General features: G+C 38.2%; 1 protein-coding gene across 1 annotated transcript in view; it reads left to right on the top strand.

Annotated features, from left to right (window-relative positions):
* LOC150087586 (ATP-dependent RNA helicase DDX24) overlaps positions 1-19,381 on the top strand; it is a 70,173-nt gene that overhangs the window by 50,493 nt on the left and 299 nt on the right. Inside the window, exons 11-13 of the mRNA XM_090372150.1 lie at positions 6,255-6,372; positions 7,040-7,217; positions 8,846-9,009. Coding sequence (XP_090228276.1) covers positions 6,255-6,372; positions 7,040-7,217; positions 8,846-9,009 — 460 coding nt within the window. The remainder of the gene's footprint in view (positions 1-6,254; positions 6,373-7,039; positions 7,218-8,845; positions 9,010-19,381) is intronic.

Here is a 19,381-nt window from a genome sequence, read left to right as displayed (position 1 = left end):
CACACCTTGAACCCTGCTTACGTTGATTCACACCTGGGTTCACACAGTGTGCTTGTACATTGGGGTTATACCCAGGATATGTACCCAAGAAATTGGTTAATATACATTTTTACTTTTTAAATTTATCTATGAATTTTTATTTGATTGACCCCTACTGAATACAGAATTTGCTGTAAATCAAGATTCAAGGTACAATCATTTTGTTGACTGTTTTTCAGAGCCAGGAGTGGCTAGAAAAGCAATGCTTTTTTTATCCTTGTTTACACTGTATTTCAAAATATTATGCCAGCTTCCTGGCTGTTCGGTCTACTCTTCAATGAAATTTATAACTTGATAAAATTATTAAAGAGCTGGTAATAATCTATGAGAAGCTAGAAGTAGTAGTAGTGGCATGTGATGCAAGAAAGCAAGTGTATAAGCTTATGCAGCATCAGCCAAAAAAAATAAAAATAAATAATCACACCATTCCCTCCAAATGCCTGTCCAGTTCCTTCTTAAATTTATTCAACCTATCAACTTCCACAACGACAGATGGAAGTTTGTTCCAGCAATTAACCACCCGCTGGATAAAGGCAAACTTCCGCCCATCTATTCTACATCTGTCCTTTCTTAATTTGAATTTATGCCCCCTTAGGTTCGTAATCTGAACAAATGGAAGGATCCCATCAGAATTCAGCGTGCTCAACCGATTCAAGGCCTTATACAGTAAACCCCCGCTATTCGCGATAGCCGATTTAATATAAAATGAAACCTAAAAAAATGTGAATTTTAAAGTGCTGTGAATATTTTCCGCCATAAAAAAACATGGGCGTGGCTAAAATTATCTTTCCCGGTCAAAACAGCGCTCAGTGGGTGGGGGGGGGTGACAAAATCACGAGCGTGGATGTTTCTCGCTAATCCTTGTTCAGTATGTGTTATGCGCTTGTCATGGAAGGTTTCGTCGTTTGCTTTTAATTTATATGCTTATAAATTGAATAAATTTATCAATTTATAAATTGATATGCTTACAAAAATGATAAATCTACCGTTTTGCAGTGTAAAACAGACTTTTTCGAGTGTGTTAACGGAAGAAAGTGACTTTATTGTGGACAAGTTCTTTCTAACCCCTACAAAAATATGGCTACGAATAACAAGAGAAATGTGAAAATATCAAAGAAGGTGATGACATTAGCGAATGAAATTGAGTTATTAGATAAAATTTCTAATGGTGAAAGTGTCTCCTCAGTGGCAAAACATTATAAAATCAATGAGTCAACGGTACGATCAATCAAAAAATCGGAAGAAAAAATCCGCCGTAGTGTCCGTGAAAACGCGCTAATTGCTTAAAAAATTTGCTCTGTAACTCGTGATATTAAATTAGAAAAAATGGAAAACGCTTTAAACCTGTGGATAGAAGACCGAACTCAAAATAAAATTCCGTTAAGTTCACTCGTCTTTCGTGAAAAGGCAAAACTCCTTTATCAACACTTTAGCGAAACTGGTAATAGCACTGGCGGGATAAGTTTTTTTGCTAGCAAAGGCATATTACATTTAATATTAAATTGTTTCTTATTTTCATTTCGATGCCATATGCTTGCATTTCACTATATACTGTCTATGTACATAGTCATATTATGAAGGTACATATAATACATACATAGACAAAATTTTAGACTAGTTTTTCTTATATATTTCATACTTTGGAATGGAACCCCTTTATTACTATGGGAGCCATAACTCAGTATTCGCGACATTTCTAAGGAACGTAACCCCCACGAATAGCGGGGGTTTACTGTACACTTCAATCAGATCACCGCGCAGGTGCCTAGTCTCCAGCCACTGCAATTTGCAGAAGTTAAGCCTCTCTTGGTAAGAGGATCCCTTCATTCCCTTCACCAGTCTTGTTGCCCTTCTCTGTACACGCTCAAGTAAATCTACATCCTTCCTAAAATGAGGCCTCCAGACCTGTACGCAGTACTCAAGGTGTGGCCTAACCATTGCCTTATACAGAGGGACAATCTGTTTGTCCTGCAGATTGTCCCTCTGTATAAGGAATTTTGCTAGCAGATTGTCCCTGCTAGCAAAATTCCTATATATCATTGACAAAACCCCATGACCTGCCCTGGCAGCCTATCTGCATTGCTCAGAAAACTTCATATCTGACTGCACAATTACTCCCAGGTCTTTTTCATTTTCTACCACCTTAAGTGTAGTACCATACAGTTGGTCGTTTCTCTGGGATTACTTCTACCCATATGCAGTACTTTGCATTTGTCAAGGTTAAACTTCAGTTGCCACTTCTTAGCCCATCTGCCCAAATTATCTAGATCCTGTTGCAGTAGCACGCTGCCATTACTGTCATTAACAACCCTGCCAACATTTGTATCATCTGCAAACTTCGACATTAAGCCTGATATACCTTCATCAATATCATTGATAAATATACAAAACACAGTGGACCTAACACCGAACCCTGTGGTACTCCACTAATATTAGTCCACGACGAGCAGCACCCATTGATTACCACCCTCTGTCTTCTCCCACTTAACCATCCTTTTATCCATTGTAGCAACTTACCCTTAATACCATTTTGCTCCAATTTGTACAATAGTCTTCCATGCACAACAGTGTCAAAAGCTTTCCTGAAATCCAAATATATGATATCAAAATTATTTTTTGCATCCAGTTCTTTTGTAACCACATCATAATATCCTATCAAATTTGTCAGACAAGATTTTCTCTTAACAAACCCATTCGGTGTCTGAATTATTGCTGCAGTCTTGTCTAGATGATCCTGCAATGCATCTTTAACCAGTGACTCCATTATTTTACCCGGAACAGAGGTTTTAACTAACTGGTCTGTAATTACTCGTGTCACCCTTCGATCCCCCTTTGTGAATTGGGGATACATTTGCACATCTCCAGTCCATGGGAACCTCCCCTGAGTCCAAGGATGCTCTCATAATTATGGCTAGGGTTTGCTTAGTTGCTTTGCCGCCTCCTTTAATATAACTGGATAGATCCCATCCACCCCAGGTGCTTTTCTTATGTTTAACTTCAACAATTTCTCCTCCACTTTGCTTTCAGTTATTACAAAATCATTAAGTATCCTGCTACAATTTGATAACCTTCTGCCATTTTCAAACCTTAATAATTCCTGATGTGTGAATGTAGATGCAAAATACTCATTCAGTTTGTTTGCTATCTGAGCAGGATCATCAACAGTCGAACCATCGATGTCAAGTGGGCTGATCAGATTCATCCCCTTCCTTTTAGAGTTTATATAAGTAAAGAAATCCTTGCTGTTTTTCTTAACATCTTTCTCCAAGGATTTCTCGTAATCTGCCTTCGCCTGCCTAACCTCCTTTGTAACTTGGTTACAGATCAACTTGTAGCTATCCTAGGCGTCTGTGTCACGTGTTAATTTGTATGCATCCCATGCATTTGTCTTCTCTGTTACGAGTCTCATTAGTTCATTTAACAACCATTTAGGCCTAAACCTTGAACAATATTTCTTAATAGGTATGAAACTTTTAGTAGCATCCACGATTAATTCCTTGAATGCTTCCCACTTAGAATTTACTGTTGGTAACATCGTCAGTTGATCCCACTGTACAGAATTTAAAAACTGTCTGTGACCACTGTACTCACCTTTACGGAAGCACAAACCCTTTCCTTTACCCCTGATGGTAATTAAATCTTTAAGTAAATCCCACTTCAGCACACTGTGATCACTGCCACCTAGTAGTTCTTTTATCTGCAAATTCCTAATACATGAATGATCACTGCTGATAACCAGATCAAGAGTATTACTCTCTCTGGTAGCCTCTTGAACATGCTGCTGCAGAAAACAATCCAATAAATCCACAAAAGTCTGACTAGTGACCAACCCACAAGTTCCAGTCAATATCTGGGAAGTTAAAATCCCCCATTATAAGACATTCTGATTTACTAAAGTCCGCCGTAGCCTAGTGGTCAGGCTTGCAGGTGCCTTGAGTGACCGGGGTTCAAGCCTGCGACTACGGTGCTGTTTCTTGTATTCTATCTATCTTGTGAACTTCTCTGACCGTTTGGTCATCCCGGAGTATAAACAGAAGATGTTATTATATTATATTGCTAGCCCACTCTGTTTCTCTGTACAATTGTTCATTGTACTCATTCGAGTCATTAGGCCTATAACACATTCCTACTCTTATTTTTGCTTTTGCAGTGCTTATGTCACACCAAACTGACTCAACAGTGCACTGTTCATCTATATCAACTGGGTGCACTTCTTTTGATTTTATGTTTTTCTTAATTAACAGCATAACACCTCCTCCCTTTCTATACACATTGTACTCCCCAAATTCCAGTTCTGCATTCCTTATATCTGTGTGACACCACGTCTCTGCTATGCCAACAATATCCGCCTTTGATATCTTGACCAACACTTCAAATTCATCAAATTTATTTACTATACTTCTAGCATTGGTGTACATGCCCCTATTCCTATTCACCCTAACACATATCCCATATACTCACCTATTTCATGATGACTGTCATCCGTCCTTGAAACCCCCAACACCCCTCGCTCCAGGTCGCTACTTGTTCTAATAGAAGTTGTGCAAGAATCACCTTCACCTCTGCCTGCAGCTACTGTTAATCCTTGTATCCTCCCCCAAGCTATCAGTTTTCCGACCCACCTAACACTGCCTCAATAGCATCAGCAAATATTCTTGCACCCTTTCTATTCATCCCTGTAGAAGCAGTCTCTCCTGTTAACAAGTACAGACCAGGCTAAAAAAAATTCTATCCCTTGAGCCTTGCACAATCTTTCCAGGGCCGAATTGATCGACAAGGCTCTCATCATATACTCCCTTCTATCGTGTCTGGGCAGAATTGCAGACACTTTCAAATTCAACTCTAATTCCCGGCTTTTTTTTCAACAGTGACCTGTAAGAATTGTTAAGTAATTCTGCTGGTCTCCTACTCTTAATATCATTAGTGCCAATGTGTACAACTATATCACCTTTTTTGCCCTTAAAAGATGATATCCGCTCTACAACGTCATCAACCTTTGCTCCTGACAGACATACCCTGGTCCTGTTCCACCTATCCTTTTTACAAAGCATGTTCCCCGTTTCCCTGACAATAGAGTCACCAACAACTACTAGTTCCTGTTGGACCAGCACATTCTGCCTTGGGGGTTGCCGCTGTGTTGCGTGATGACCAAGTGCAAGCTCTGACGTTGATGTGGGCAGCGAGAGCTTGATGAGCCCCTCAATTTAGATCCTTCGAGGGCATCCACCCTGTCCTTCAAGCTCTCATAAAGGCCCATAACAATGCTGAGTTGTCGCCTGATTTCCTTACATCGCGCGTGCACACAAAGACATTCCCCATGGCAATATCATGTTTCGTTCCAGAGAGTTCGGCAAACATTTCACAAGTTGCACATTTTTTTAGGCTGTGATGCATTGGAGAATGCCCCCCCCCCCCTCAATTCTCCCCCAAGTCCCAGCACTCCTGCCACTTTGTGCCCATTGCTTTGCTTCTCTAGTTCGGGGCATGCTATTTTAAATTAATAAGATCAATAAATTAAATTAATTAAATGTCAATACTATGCTATCTAATAGAAACAGTGAAGCGTATTACTGTTTCTATAATTATATGTTAGAGCTACCTAGTTACCTCAGTTAAAGATTTGAATTCCCTACCACTATATACAAAAACAATGGCTGCAAGATTCGAACGAAATAATGGTTTTACGTATATTAAGTAGTAATCCACAAAAACTCTATCTAAATTAAAATAAAAATAACCAGCGTAACTATAACTATAAGACTACGTATTAAGTACAATATAAAATAACAATTATGTAAATAAAAAGGCAAACACATCGCTTTTTCGGAGCCTATAATTCACAGCTGTAATTTTTAAAGAGAGTCAGCGCCCTCTGTTTAAAGAGAGTCAGTGCCCTCAAAGTGACCCGAAAAACAAATTTTTCAAGATACAAATCAGTTAAATGATGATATCCAAACTGTTCTTGCAAGATACTTTTGATTACAGCTGGACATATATTATCATTAGAAAGCATGAAAGAGTTTTATGTTAATGGGATATATCAAACTCCTTGTACTCTTGCTTACTGATGAAACTTTGATCACTTTTATTGTCAAACTTAGTTTTATATCCATGAAATATTATTGAATAAATCTGTTTTTGTGATCAGGTCATTTGTTAACTCCTTTCCTACTATATGAATTTATTATATAGTTTTGTTTTTTGTTACCTTTCAGATTTATATACATCGTAGTGGACGAACAGCCAGGGCACAAAATGAAGGTCTTAGTTTGATGCTGATAGAATCAGAGGAACTTCTATTCTATCGTCGTTTGTGTAAAGCTTTAAATAGAGGTAAGGTTTAAAGTAAGAGTTGTATATTGACTCTCCATCCCAAAAAATTAAAAAGATTTTAATTTTTTATGTAATTAAGCTCAATTATGTAAAACTTTCTGCAATTAATTATTTTAATTGTATCATCATAAACACTCCCTTTCATGCTAAAAACAATTTATTTTATTTCTATTTTTAACCTAAGCAAGAGTGTTCTTAATTTAGAAATAAACAGTTTATTGAATAAACGTTGTTGTCCAATCATGGAATTGCTGTTTCTCCAAAACAGTCATAAGTGAAAACTGCAGTACAGTTGCAGTTTCCAAGATATTCAATCCTGGTGTGTGTGGGGAGTACCAAACATGCAATACTGTTATTGAAGTACTCCATTTCATGAAAATGGTAGGCATACTTAATAATATGATCATTCAGTAAATTAATATATGGTATACTTAATGTAACTCCCACATTTTTCTAACCTGGAGGCTGTCTAGAGGTCCTTTCACTCCTGTGGGCAGATTTTTATAATGATAATAATTAAATGTTAAATTTCGGTGGATATATCCTAATATTAAAATTATTTAAACTATTCCAATTTAGTTCCATAATATTAGAGAATGTTTAAGTCATTCATTGGTATGCTTTTATATATATTGGATTTTTATTTTATTCTTTAAATTAACTTCAGATGAAGATATTTCTGCATTTCCTGTGGAACAGAGTATTCTTCCAACAGTCAGACAGAGAGTATCTTTGGCTAGAGAGATAGATCAGTTGGAGCACAAACACCGGAAGTTATCTGCTCAGAATCGTTGGTTCCTGAATGCTGCCGAAGAGATGGATTTGGAGATTGAAGATGATGTACTGTATCCTTGTAGATTTAGTCATTTCTTTTTTTAATTTTAATAATTCCCTTCTATCCAAAAATATTTCATTAATTCAAAATCTCTTGGCCCAGAGATGGAAAATGTTAGATCACACACAAACAAATAAGTAACATGCTTCTCTATTGGAGAGTTGCTTATCAATAGTGCAACACTAAGAAACTTGATCTTACAAAGACAATCTTTGTAAGGTTTGATCTGGGACTATTAAGGCTAGCTGAGACCACTATATGATCCAACAAGCTTTCCAGCTTTCCTACAACCCCACAACCTATTTAGAATGCTGTACCACCAAACAGTGTTGATGTAGTTATCTTAGATTCCTTCGTTCAGGGTCAGTTCACTCTCAATGTAATTTCCATATCACAATGCAATGTTATGGCGGCATCTGACACTATCAAGTCCCAACATAAGGGAGTCGTGATCTCCTCCAAGGATCCAATTGCCACTTGTAGGTCCACCATGAAGATTCCAAATAAGTAGAATTCTAAATCAAGAATTGTGGTCACAATGAAGAAGTCACTTTTCCTCAAACCTGAACAGTACAGCAGTTAATGGTAAAGGAGAATACCTCAATCAGTCTCTGCATATAGTCCCTGGAATCACAGTAATACCACAACATCACAGATCATCCATTGAGGAAGCAACCCCAATGCAGTCCTAAAGGCTCATTGTGTGGTGGTCTTAAATATAGCATGGGATGCCATCACTGAGTGATCTGTGCAGTACTTGACGTGCCTAGGCTCCTACCAATGAAATGCCAACAAGAATTGAAACAACCATGGGGGGGTAGAAGAATAAAATAAGTAATAATAAAATAAGTTGATAGAAGAATAAAATAAGTAATTTTATTCTTCTACCAACACTAGAAAACTTGTTGCAATTGACTTTACAAATTGAGAAATTCCTTTTCAGTCTTTTTCATACCTGGGCTATAAAACGGAGGTAATCCACCATAGCCAATACTGTATTAATTACAGCCAGGTCTTGAGCATTTTACTCATATTATTGAATACATCTCTTCAATACTTGTAAAATGATATAGATATTATATAAACTATAACTAGTTTGTAGAAGAATAAGAGACATTTACCTCAATATGATACATATAACACTTCTGTATGATACTCTCCAGAAATTATTGAGTATCATAATTCTGTTATACACTATCAAACTGCGTGAATAATCTGTGTACAGTCATTTACAATGCTTCAAGTTATTTAGAGTATTAAATAAAATGTTTATTGTTATATATTGTGTGAACATTTCAAATAATCCTAATTAAAGGATGTATGTAATAAGGGAAGACACTTTATCCATATGAAAGTTTATTATGTACTGTAACAAAAGGATTAGAATTTGCTTTTATATCAACTTTTTTTACTTGTTTTCAATTGAGTTGCGTGATGTAATTACAAAATATATGTAATGTCCTTTGATATTAGATTGGATACTAGATATGAAAATGTGTGTTAAGTTCTGTATGAATTTCATATCTGAATTTTCTAAGAAGAGTAAATAAGGATTTGGTCAGTACTTGTTACAAATGGTTTTACTCCCACCTAAATACTGTTAATTTATTTATGGTACTTTCCTTAATCACTTTTAAGTTTAAATGACCTTGGAAGCAAAAGGGAGCAGGCTGCCCATAATCGTCAACTGAAATTGATGCAAAAGAAACTCAAAGCTTTGCTGCAGCAGCCTATTTTACCAAAAGGCTACTCAGGGAAATATCCAACAAAACTTGGAAAGCTTTATTTACCACCTACCAAAGGTAAGAACTGCATTTTTATGAAGTCTTTTCTTTCATATATGGTGGTAGTATCAGAGTAAGCTTTGTAACCTTTCTATGATGTTTTTCTTTTAAATATAACAATTAAAATTTAAATAACTGAAATTTTTTTCAAGTTTCATTATCAGGTAACTAAAAACATCTGTGGTCCCCCCCCAGGATTAATATATTTTGACTTTTTGACTAAGTAGATGGCAGTTATGCATTAATGTGCTCAAAATATGTGCCACTGAGGCAGTGCAATTCAGTAAAATAGTGACAAAAAGATGTCTTTTAGTAGTAGTAGTAGTAGTGGCATGTGATGCAAGAAAGCAAATGTATGAGCTTATGCAGCATCAGCCAAAAAAAAAAAAAAAAAATCACACCATTCCCTCCAAATGCCTGTCCAATTCCTCCTTAAATTTATTCAACCTATCAACTTCCACAACGACAGATGGAAGTTTGTTCCAGCAATTAACCACCCGCTGGCTAAAGGCAAATTTCCGCACATCTAATCTACATCTGTCTTTTCTTAATTTGAATTTATGCCCCGTTAGGTTCATAATCTGAACAAGTGGAAGGATCCCATCAGAATTCAGCGTGCTGAACCCATTCAAAGCCTTATACACCTCAATCAGATCTCCACGCAGGTGCCTAGTTTCCAGCCACTGCAATTTGCAAAACTTAAGCCTCTCTTGATAAGAGGATCCCTTCATTCCCCTCACCAATCTTGTTGCCCTTCTCTGTACATGCTCAAGTAAATCTACATCCTTTCTAAAATGAGGCCTCCAGACCTGTATGCAGTACTTAAGGCGTGGCCTGACCATTGCCTTATAGAGAGGGATAATCACCTCCTTTTCCCTGCTAGCAAAATTCCTATATATCATTGACAAAATCCCATGACCTGCCCTGGCAGCCTGTCTGCATTGCTCAGAAAACTTCATATCTGCCTGCACAATTACTCCCAGTTCTTTTTCATTTTGTACCACCTTAAGTGTAGTACCACACAGTTGGTACGTTACTTCTATCCATATGCAGTACTTTGCATTTGTCAAGGTTAAACTTCAGTTGCCACTTCTTAGCCCATCTGCCCAAATTACCTAGATCCTGTTGCAGTAGCACACTGCCATTACTGTCATTAACAACCCTGCCAACCTTTGTATCATCTGCAAACTTCGACACTAAGCCTGATATACCTTCATTAATATCATTGATAAATACACAAAACAACAGTGGACCCAACACCGAACCCTGTGGGACTCCACTAATAATATTAGTCCAAGAAGAGCAGCACCCATTGATTGCCACCCTGTCTTCTCGCACTTAACCATCCTTTTATCCATTGTAGCACTTATCCTTAATACCATTCTGCTCCAATTTGTGCAATAGTCTTCCATGCGCAACAGTGTCAAAAGCTTTCCTGAAATCCAAATATATGATATCAAAATTATTTTTTGCATCCAGTTCCTTTGTAACCACATCATAATATCCTATCAAATTTGTCAGACAAGACTTTCCCTTAACAAACCCATGCTGTGTCTGAATTATTGCTGCAGTCTTGTCTAGATGATCCTGCAATGCATCTTTAACCAGCGACTCCATTATTTTACCCGGAACAGAAGTTAAACTAACTGGTCTGTAATTACTCGTGTCACCCTTCGGTCCCCCTTTGTGAATTGGGGATACATTTGCACATCTCCAGTCTGTGGGAACCTCCCCTGAGTCCAAGGATGCTCTCATAATTATGGCTAAGGGTTTGCTTAGTTGCTTTGCCGCCTCCTTTAATATAACTGGATAGATACCATCCACCCCAGGTGCTTTTCTTACGTTTAACTTCAACAGTTTCTCTTCCACTTTGCTCTGTTATTACAAAATCATTAAGTATTATGCTACAATTTGATATCCTTCTGCCATTTTCAAACCTTAATAATTCCTCACGTGTGAATGTAGATGCAAAATACTCATTCAGTTTGTTTGCTATCTGAGCAGGATCATCAACAGTCAAACCATCGATGTCAAGTGTATCAAGCAGATTCATCCCCTTCCTTTTAGAGTTTATATAAGTAAAGAAATCCTTGCTGTTTTTCTTAGCATCTTTTGCCAAGGATTTCTCGTAATCTGTTACAGATCAACTTGTAGCTATCATAGGCTTCTGTGTCACGTGTTAATTTGTATGCATCCCATGCATTTTTCTTCTCTGTTACGAGTCTCATTAGTTCATTTGACAACCATTTAGGCCTAAACCTTGAACAATATTTCTTAATAGGTATGAAACTTTTAGTAGCATCCACGATTAATTCCTTGAATGCTTCCCACTTAGAATTTACTGTTGGTAACATCATCAGTTGATTCCACTGTACAGAATTTAAAAACTGTCGGAGACCACTGTACTCACCTTTACAGAAGCAAAAATCCTTTCCTTTACCCCTGATGGTAATTAAATCTTTAAGTAAATCCCACGTCAGTACACAGTGATCACTGCCACCTAGTGGTTCTTTTATCTGCAAATTCCTAATACATGAATGATCACTGCTGATAACCAGATCAAGAGTATTACTTTCTCTGGTTGCCTCTCGAACATGCTGCTGCAGAAAACAATCATCCAATAAATCCACAAATGTCTGTCTAGTGTGTGAGTGCCCAACCCACAAGTTCCAGTCAATATCTGGGAAGTTGAAATCCCCCATTATAAGACATTCCGATTTACTAGCCCACTCTATTTCTCTGTACAATTGTTCATTTTACTCATTCGAGTCATTAGGCCTATAACACACTCCTACTCTTATTTTTACTTTCGCAGTGCTTATGTCACACCAAACTGACTCAACAGTGCACTGTTCATCTATATTAACTGGATGCACTTCTTTTATGTTTTTCTTAATTAACAGCATAACACTTCCTCCCTTTCTGTCCTGTCTATCCTTTCTGTACACATTGTACTCCCCAAATTCCAGTTCGGCATTCCTTATATCAGTGTGACACCATGTCTCTGATATCCGAACAATATCCGCCTTTGATGTCTTGACCAACACTTGAAATTCATCAAATTTATTTACTATAATTGGTATACATGCTCCTACTCCTATTCTTTGTTACCCTAACACATCCCATATACCCACTTGTTCCACGATGACCGCCACCCATCCCTGAAACCCCCAACACCCCAGGTCGCTACTTATTCTAATAGAAGTTGTGCAAGAATCACCTTCACCTCTGCTTACGGCTACTGTTAAACTATTAGTCCTTATATCCCCCCCAAGCTATCAGTTTTCCGACCCACCCAACACTGCCTCGATAGCATCAGCAAATATTCTTGCACCCTTTCTATTTAAGTGTATCCCATCCCTGTAGAAGCAATTTCTCCTGTTAACAAGTACAGTCCAGGCTGAAAAAAATTCTTATCCCTTGAGCCTTGCACAATCTTTCGAGGGCTGAATTGATCGACAAGGCTCTCATCATATACTCCCGCCTATCTTGTCTGGCCAGAATTGCAGACACTTTCAAATTCAACCCTAATTCACGGCTTTTTTTCATCAGTGACCTGTACTTGTTAAGTAATTCTGCCGGTCTCCTACTCTTGATATCATTAGTGCCAACGTGTACAACTATATCACCTTTTGTGCCCTTAAAAGATATCTGCTCTACAACGTCATCAACCTTTGTCCCTGGCAGAGATACCCTGGTCCTGTTCCACCTATCCTTTTTACAAAGGATGTTTCCCGTTTCCCTGACAATAGAGTCACCAACAACTACTAGTTCCTGAGGGACCAGCGCATTCTGCCTTGGGGGTTGCCGCTGTGTTGCGTGATGACCAAGTGCAAGCTCTGGCGTTGATGTGGGCAGCTGAGAGCCTGATGGGCCCCTCAATTTAGATCTTTCGAGGGCATCCACCCTGTCCTTCAAACTCTCATATAGGCCCATAACAACGCTGAGTTGTTGCCTGATTTCCTTACACTCCTTACATCGCGCACACACAAAGACGTCCCCCCATGGCAATATCATGTTCCGTTCCAGATAGTTCGGCAAACATTTCACAAGTTGTACATTTTTTTAGGCTGTGATGCGTTGGAGAATCGCCCCCCCCTCAGTTCTCCCCCGAGTCACAGCACTCCTGCCACTTTGTGCCCGTTGCTTTGCTGCTCTAGTTTGGGGCATGATACTTTAAATTAATAAAATCAATAAATTAAATTAATTAAATGTGAATACTACGCTATCTAATAGAAACAGTGAAGCATATTACTGTTTCTATAATTATACGTTAGATCTACCTAGCTACCTCAATTAAAAATTTGAATTCCCTATCACTATATACAAAAACAATGCCTGCAATATTCGAACGAAATAACGTTTTTATAAAGTATTACGTATATCTACAAAAACTGTTTATATAAATTAAAATAAAAATAACCAGCGTAATTAAAACTATAAGACTATGTATTAAGTACAATATAAAATAACAATTATATAAATAAAAAGCAAACACTTATCGTTTTTTTCAGAGCCTGTAACTCGCAACTGTATTTTCTAAAGAGAGTCAGCGCCCTCTATTTCCTATTATAATCATTCAAACATGTTTGCTATAAGTGATATGCACACTATTTGAAGATATAGTGAGTGAACACACAGCCCAAAACTGTTTCAAACATTTGAGTCACTTGATGCCACACCTTGTAAAGGACAACTGACTGCCACTGATGACTATGAACTGAAGGCAGCCAGTGAGCCAGATTCAAGCAAAACATGCCACCTGATTGCAGAAATATTTCAGGTGAAATCTTCCTGCAGGCATTTGCAAACTTGAGAGCAATGAAACTGTTTGTTTGCATTTACAAGAAAAAGTGTAGTTTTTTTTTTTTTTTTTTTTTTTATCCTAAAAATCAACAAACTTTTGACCACCTGGTATATTAAATTTTAGGACTAAGCCTCATAAATGTAGCACTTAGCTGATAACATTAGCCCAAAACATTAAAATATTAATCATAGAGCAGTAGCTTTTGTTTTTATATTACCTTCAGAAGCTTATAATGCTACCACATGTGAACTCAAGAGAAAAGTTCGATTAGGGAGAGGAATTTAACAAAAGCTAACATTTGCCAGCCAATCTCTTTTTTCCCAAATATAAGGGGCCTGCCAGCATGCAAGAAGAGTTAGGACACTGCAGAGTGGCATATAACAAAGGAAGAAAGAAGATTTATTATCTTCTTTCTTCTGAAGGAACTGCTGTCTTGGTATCCATATATTATGGGGGGGGGTGTTGATGGGGAATGAAAGATAAGTTAAGTATCAAAGTGTATCCCCAGATCTTTACAGAATCAAGATTTTAATATGATCAGCATAAGTGACAAGGGACACTTGCACAAGCAGAAGTTGTGCAATTAATGCAGAAAAGAGAAGGCACAAAGAGTGCCACCTGCTGTGGAATTCTGGCAGATACTTTTTAATAAAAGAAAATATTTGAAAAAAAAAGTAGGCGGGATTCCTATATGAGAAAAAGCAAATTACCTTGTATTTTGATATAATTTAAAAGTGACCTTTACCTAACCAAAACAACCATTAGTTTATAAGTATTGTAGAAAACAATATTGTCACAAAAATAAAAAATCATGTCTATTTTTGTCTATTTTTTTCATGATCTGATAAGAGGGGAACAGTATTCATTCATTCATAAAAAATTGTGTTAAGTTCATTCTTGTAAACAAGGTGTACAAAACTTTTAATTTTTCACCATCTTACCAATGTATGGACACTGAATATAGTTATTTGGATTAGTAGTAGTAGTAGTGGCACGTGATGCAAGAAAGCAAGTGTATGAGCTTATGCAGCATCAGCCAAAAAAAAAAAAAAAAAAAATCACACCATTCCCTCCAAATGCCTGTCCAGTTCCTCATTAAATTTATTTAACCTATCAACTTCCACAACGACAGATGGAAGTTTGTTCCAGCAATTAACCACCCGCTGGCTAAAGGCAAATTTCCGCACATCTACTCTACATCTGTCCTTTCTTGATTTGAACTTATGTCCCCGTAGGTTCATAATCTGAAAAGTGGAAGGATCCCATCAGAATTCAGCGTGCTCAACCCATTAAAGGCCTTATAGACCTCAATCAGATCACCACGCAGGTGCTTAGTCTCCAGCCACTGCAATTTGCAGAACTTAAGCCTCTCTTGGTAAGAGGATCCCTTCATTCCCCTCACCAATCGTGTTGCTCTTCTCTGTACACGCTCAAGCAAATCTACATCCTTCCTAAAATGAGGCCTCCAGACCTGTACGCAGTACTCAAGGCGTGGCCTGGCCATTGCCTTATACAGAGGGACAATCACCTCCTTTTCCCTGCTAGCAAAATTCCTATATATCATTGACAAAACCCCATGACTTGCCCTAGCAGCCTGTCTGCATTGCTCTGAAAACTTCATATCTGACTGCACAATTACTCCCAGATATTTTTCATTTTCTACCACCTTAAGTGTAGTACCACACAGTTGGTACGTTTCTCTAGGGTTACTTCTACCCATATGCAGTACTTTGCATTTGTCAAGGTTAAACTTCAGTTGCCACTTCTTAGCCCATCTGCCCAAATTATCTAGATCCTGTTGCAGTAGCACACTGTCATTAACAACCCTGCCAACCTTTGTATCATCTGCAAACTTCGACATTAAGCCTGATATACCTTCATCAATATCATTGATAAATATACAAAACAACAGTGGACCCAACACCGAACCCTGTGGGACTCCACTAATAACATTAGTCCACGAAGAGCAGCACCCATTGATTACCACCCTCTGTCTTCTCCCACTTACCATCCTTTTATCCATTGTAGCAACTTACCCTTAATACCATTCTGCTCCAATTTGTACAGTAGTCTTCCATGCGCAACAGTGTCAAAAGCTTTCCTGAAATCCAAGTATATGATATCAAAATTATTTTTTGCATCCAGTTCCTTTGTGACCACATCATAATAACCAATCAAATTTGTCAGACAAGACTTTTCCTTAACAAACCCATGCTGTGTCTGAATTATTGCTGCAGTCTTGTCTAGATGATCCTGCAATGCATCTTTAACCAGTGACTCCATTGTTTTACCCGGAACAGAAGTTAAACTAACTGGTCTGTAATTACTCGTGTCACCCTTCGATCCACCTTTGTGAATTGGGGATACATTTGCACATCTCCAGTCCGTGGGAACCTCCCCTGAGTCCAAGGATGCTCTCATAATTATGGCTAAGGGTTTGCTTAGTTGCTTTGCTGCTCCTTTAAAATAACTGGATAGATCCCACCCACCCCAGGTGCCTTTCTTATGTTTAACTTCAACAATTTCTCCTCCACTTTGCTTTCAGTTATTACAAAATCATTAAGCACACTGCTACAATTTGATAACCTTCCATTTTCAAACTGTAATAATTCCTCACGTGTGAATGTAGATGCAAAATACTCATTCAGTTTGTTTGCTGTCTGAGCAGGATCATCAACAGTGGAACCATCGATGTCAAGTGGACCAATCATATACCCTTCCTTTTAGAGTTTATATAAGTAAAGAAATCCTTGCTGTTTTTCTTAGCATCTTTTGCCAAAGATTTCTCATAATCCGCCTTCGCCTGCCGAACCTCCTTTGTGACCTGATTACAGACTAGCTTATATCTGCCACAGGCTTCTGCGTCGCCTGATAATTTATATGCATCCCATGCATTTTTCTTCTCTGTCACGAGTCTCATTAGTTCATTTGATAACCATTTAGACCTAAACAATATTTCTTAATCGGTATGAAAAGTCTAGTAGCTTCCACGATTAATTCCTTGAATGCTTCCCACTTAGAATTTACTGTTTGTAACATCGTCAGTTGATCCCACTGTACAGAATTTAAAAACTGTCTGAGACCACTGTACTCCCCTTTATGGAAGCAAAAACCCTTTCCTTTACCCCTGACGGTAGTTACCTCTTTGAGTAAATCCCACTTCAGCACACTGTGATCACTACCACCTAGTGGTTCCTTTATCTGCAAATTCTTAATACACGAATGATCACTGCTGATAACCAGATCAAGAGTGTTACTTTCTCTGGTTGCCTCTCGAACATGCTGCTGCAGAAAACAATCATCCACAAAATTCTGACTAGTGTGTGTGAGTGACCAACCCACAAGTTCCAGTCAATATCTGGGAAGTTAAAATCCCCCATTATAAGACTCTCTGATTTACTGGCCCACTCTATTTCTCTGTACAATTGTTCATTGTACTCATTCAAGTCATTAGGCCTATAACACACTCCCACTCTTATTTTTGCTTTCGCAGTGCTTATCTCACACCAAACTGACTCAACAGAGCACTGTTCATCTATATTAACTGGGTGCACTTCCTTTGATTTTATGTTTTTCTTAATTAACAACATAACACCCCCTCCCTTTCTGTCCTGTCTATCCTTTCTGTACACATTGTACTCCCCAAATTCCAGTTCTGCATTCCTTATATCTTTGTGACACCACGTCTCTGCTATCCCAACAATATCCGCCTTTGATGTCTTGACCAACACTTCAAATTCATCAAATTTATTTACTATACTTCTAGCATTGGTATACATGCTCCTATGCCTATTCCTTGTTACCCTAACACATCCCATATACCCAACTATTCCATGATGACTGCCATCCGTCCCTGAAACCCCCAACACCCCTCGCTCCAGGTCGCTTCTTATTCTAATAGAAGTTGTGCAAGAATCACCTTCACCTCTGCTTGCGGTTACTGTTAAACTATGTCTTTGTATCCCCCCAAACTAGCAGTTTTCCAACCCACCTAACACTGCCTCGATAGCATCAGCAAATATTCTTGCACCCTTTCTATTTAAGTGTATCCCATCCCTGTAGAAGCAATTTCTCCTGTTAACAAGTACAGTCCAGGCTGAAAAAAATTCTACCCCTTGAGCCTTGCACAATCTTTCCAGGGCCGAATCGATCGACAAGGCTCTCATCATGTACTCCCTCCTATCGTGTCCGGGCAGATTTGCAGACACTTTCAAATTCAACCCTAGTTCACGGCTTTTTTTCAACAGTGACCTGTACTTGTTGAGTAATTCCGCCGGTCTCCTACTCTTAATATCATTAGTGCCAACGTGTACAACTATATCACCTTTTGTGCCCTTGAAAGATGATATCTGCTCTACAACGCTCTACAACATCATCAACCGTTGCCCCTGGCAGACATACCCTGGTCCTGTTCCACCTATCCTTTTTACAAAGCATGTTTCCCGTTTCCCTGACAATAGTCACCAACAACTACTAGTTCCTGTGGGACCAGCGCATTCTGCCTTAGGGGTTGCCGCTGTGTTGCGTGATGACCAAGTGCAAGCTCTGGCATTGATGCGGGCAGCTGAGAGCCTGATGGGCCCTCAATTTAGATCTTTCGAGAGCATCCACCCTGTCCTTCAAACTCTCACATAGGCCCATAACAACGCTGAGTTGTCGCCTGATTTCCTTACATCGCGCACACACAAAGACATCCCCCGTGGCAATATCATGTTCCGTTCCAGAGAGTTCGGCAAACATTTCACAAGTTGCACATTTTTTTAGGCTGTGATGCGTTGGAGAATCGCCCCCCTCAGTTCTCCCCCGAGTCACAGCACTCCTGCCACTTTGTGCCCGTTGCTTTGCTGCTCTTGTTTGGGGCATGGTAGTTTAAATTAATAAAATCAATAAATTAAATGTCAATAGTATTTGAATAGAAACTATTAAATAGAAACAGTGAAGCGTATTACTATATAATTATGCCTTAGAGCTACCTAGCTACCTCAATTAAAAAATTTGAATTCCCTACCACTATATACAAAAACAATGGCTACAAAAATCAAACGAAATAACGGTTTTACCTATCGTAAGTAAAATCCACAAAAACTCTTTATCTAAATTAAAATAAAAAATAACCAGCGTAACTATAACTATATGACTACGTATTAAGTACAATATAAATTAACAATCATGTAAATAAAAGGCAAACACTTATCGTTTTTGCGGAGCCTGTAACTGACAGCTGTAACTTTTAAAGAGAGTCATCGAGGGGATTAATACAGAATGATCTGATGAGAGCAATAGCATTCTAAAGGCTTCACATCTATTCAGTTCACTCAGAAAAGAAGGGAATTATTGCAAAAATAAAACCAGTTTTTACTTGCTGGAACAAACTTTCATCTGTCGTTGTGGAAGTTGATAGGTTAAATAAATTTGAGGAACTGGACAGGCATTTGGAGGGAATGGTGTGTGTGTGTGTGTGTGTGTGTGTTTTTTTGTTTTTTTTTTGGCTGATGCTGCATAAGCACTTGCTTTCTTGCATCACATGCCACTACTAAATTTTTAAATGAAAATGAATTTATAGCAAACTGCAATAATTGTGCA

Source organism: Mastigoproctus giganteus, chromosome 4 (assembly GCF_048544385.1).
Source record: "Mastigoproctus giganteus isolate SK-2022 chromosome 4, ASM4854438v1, whole genome shotgun sequence".
Classification (NCBI taxonomy): domain Eukaryota; kingdom Metazoa; phylum Arthropoda; class Arachnida; order Uropygi; family Thelyphonidae; genus Mastigoproctus; species Mastigoproctus giganteus.
The sequence above is the reverse complement of the archived record's forward strand: the minus strand, read 5'-3'. Positions and strand labels throughout refer to the sequence as shown.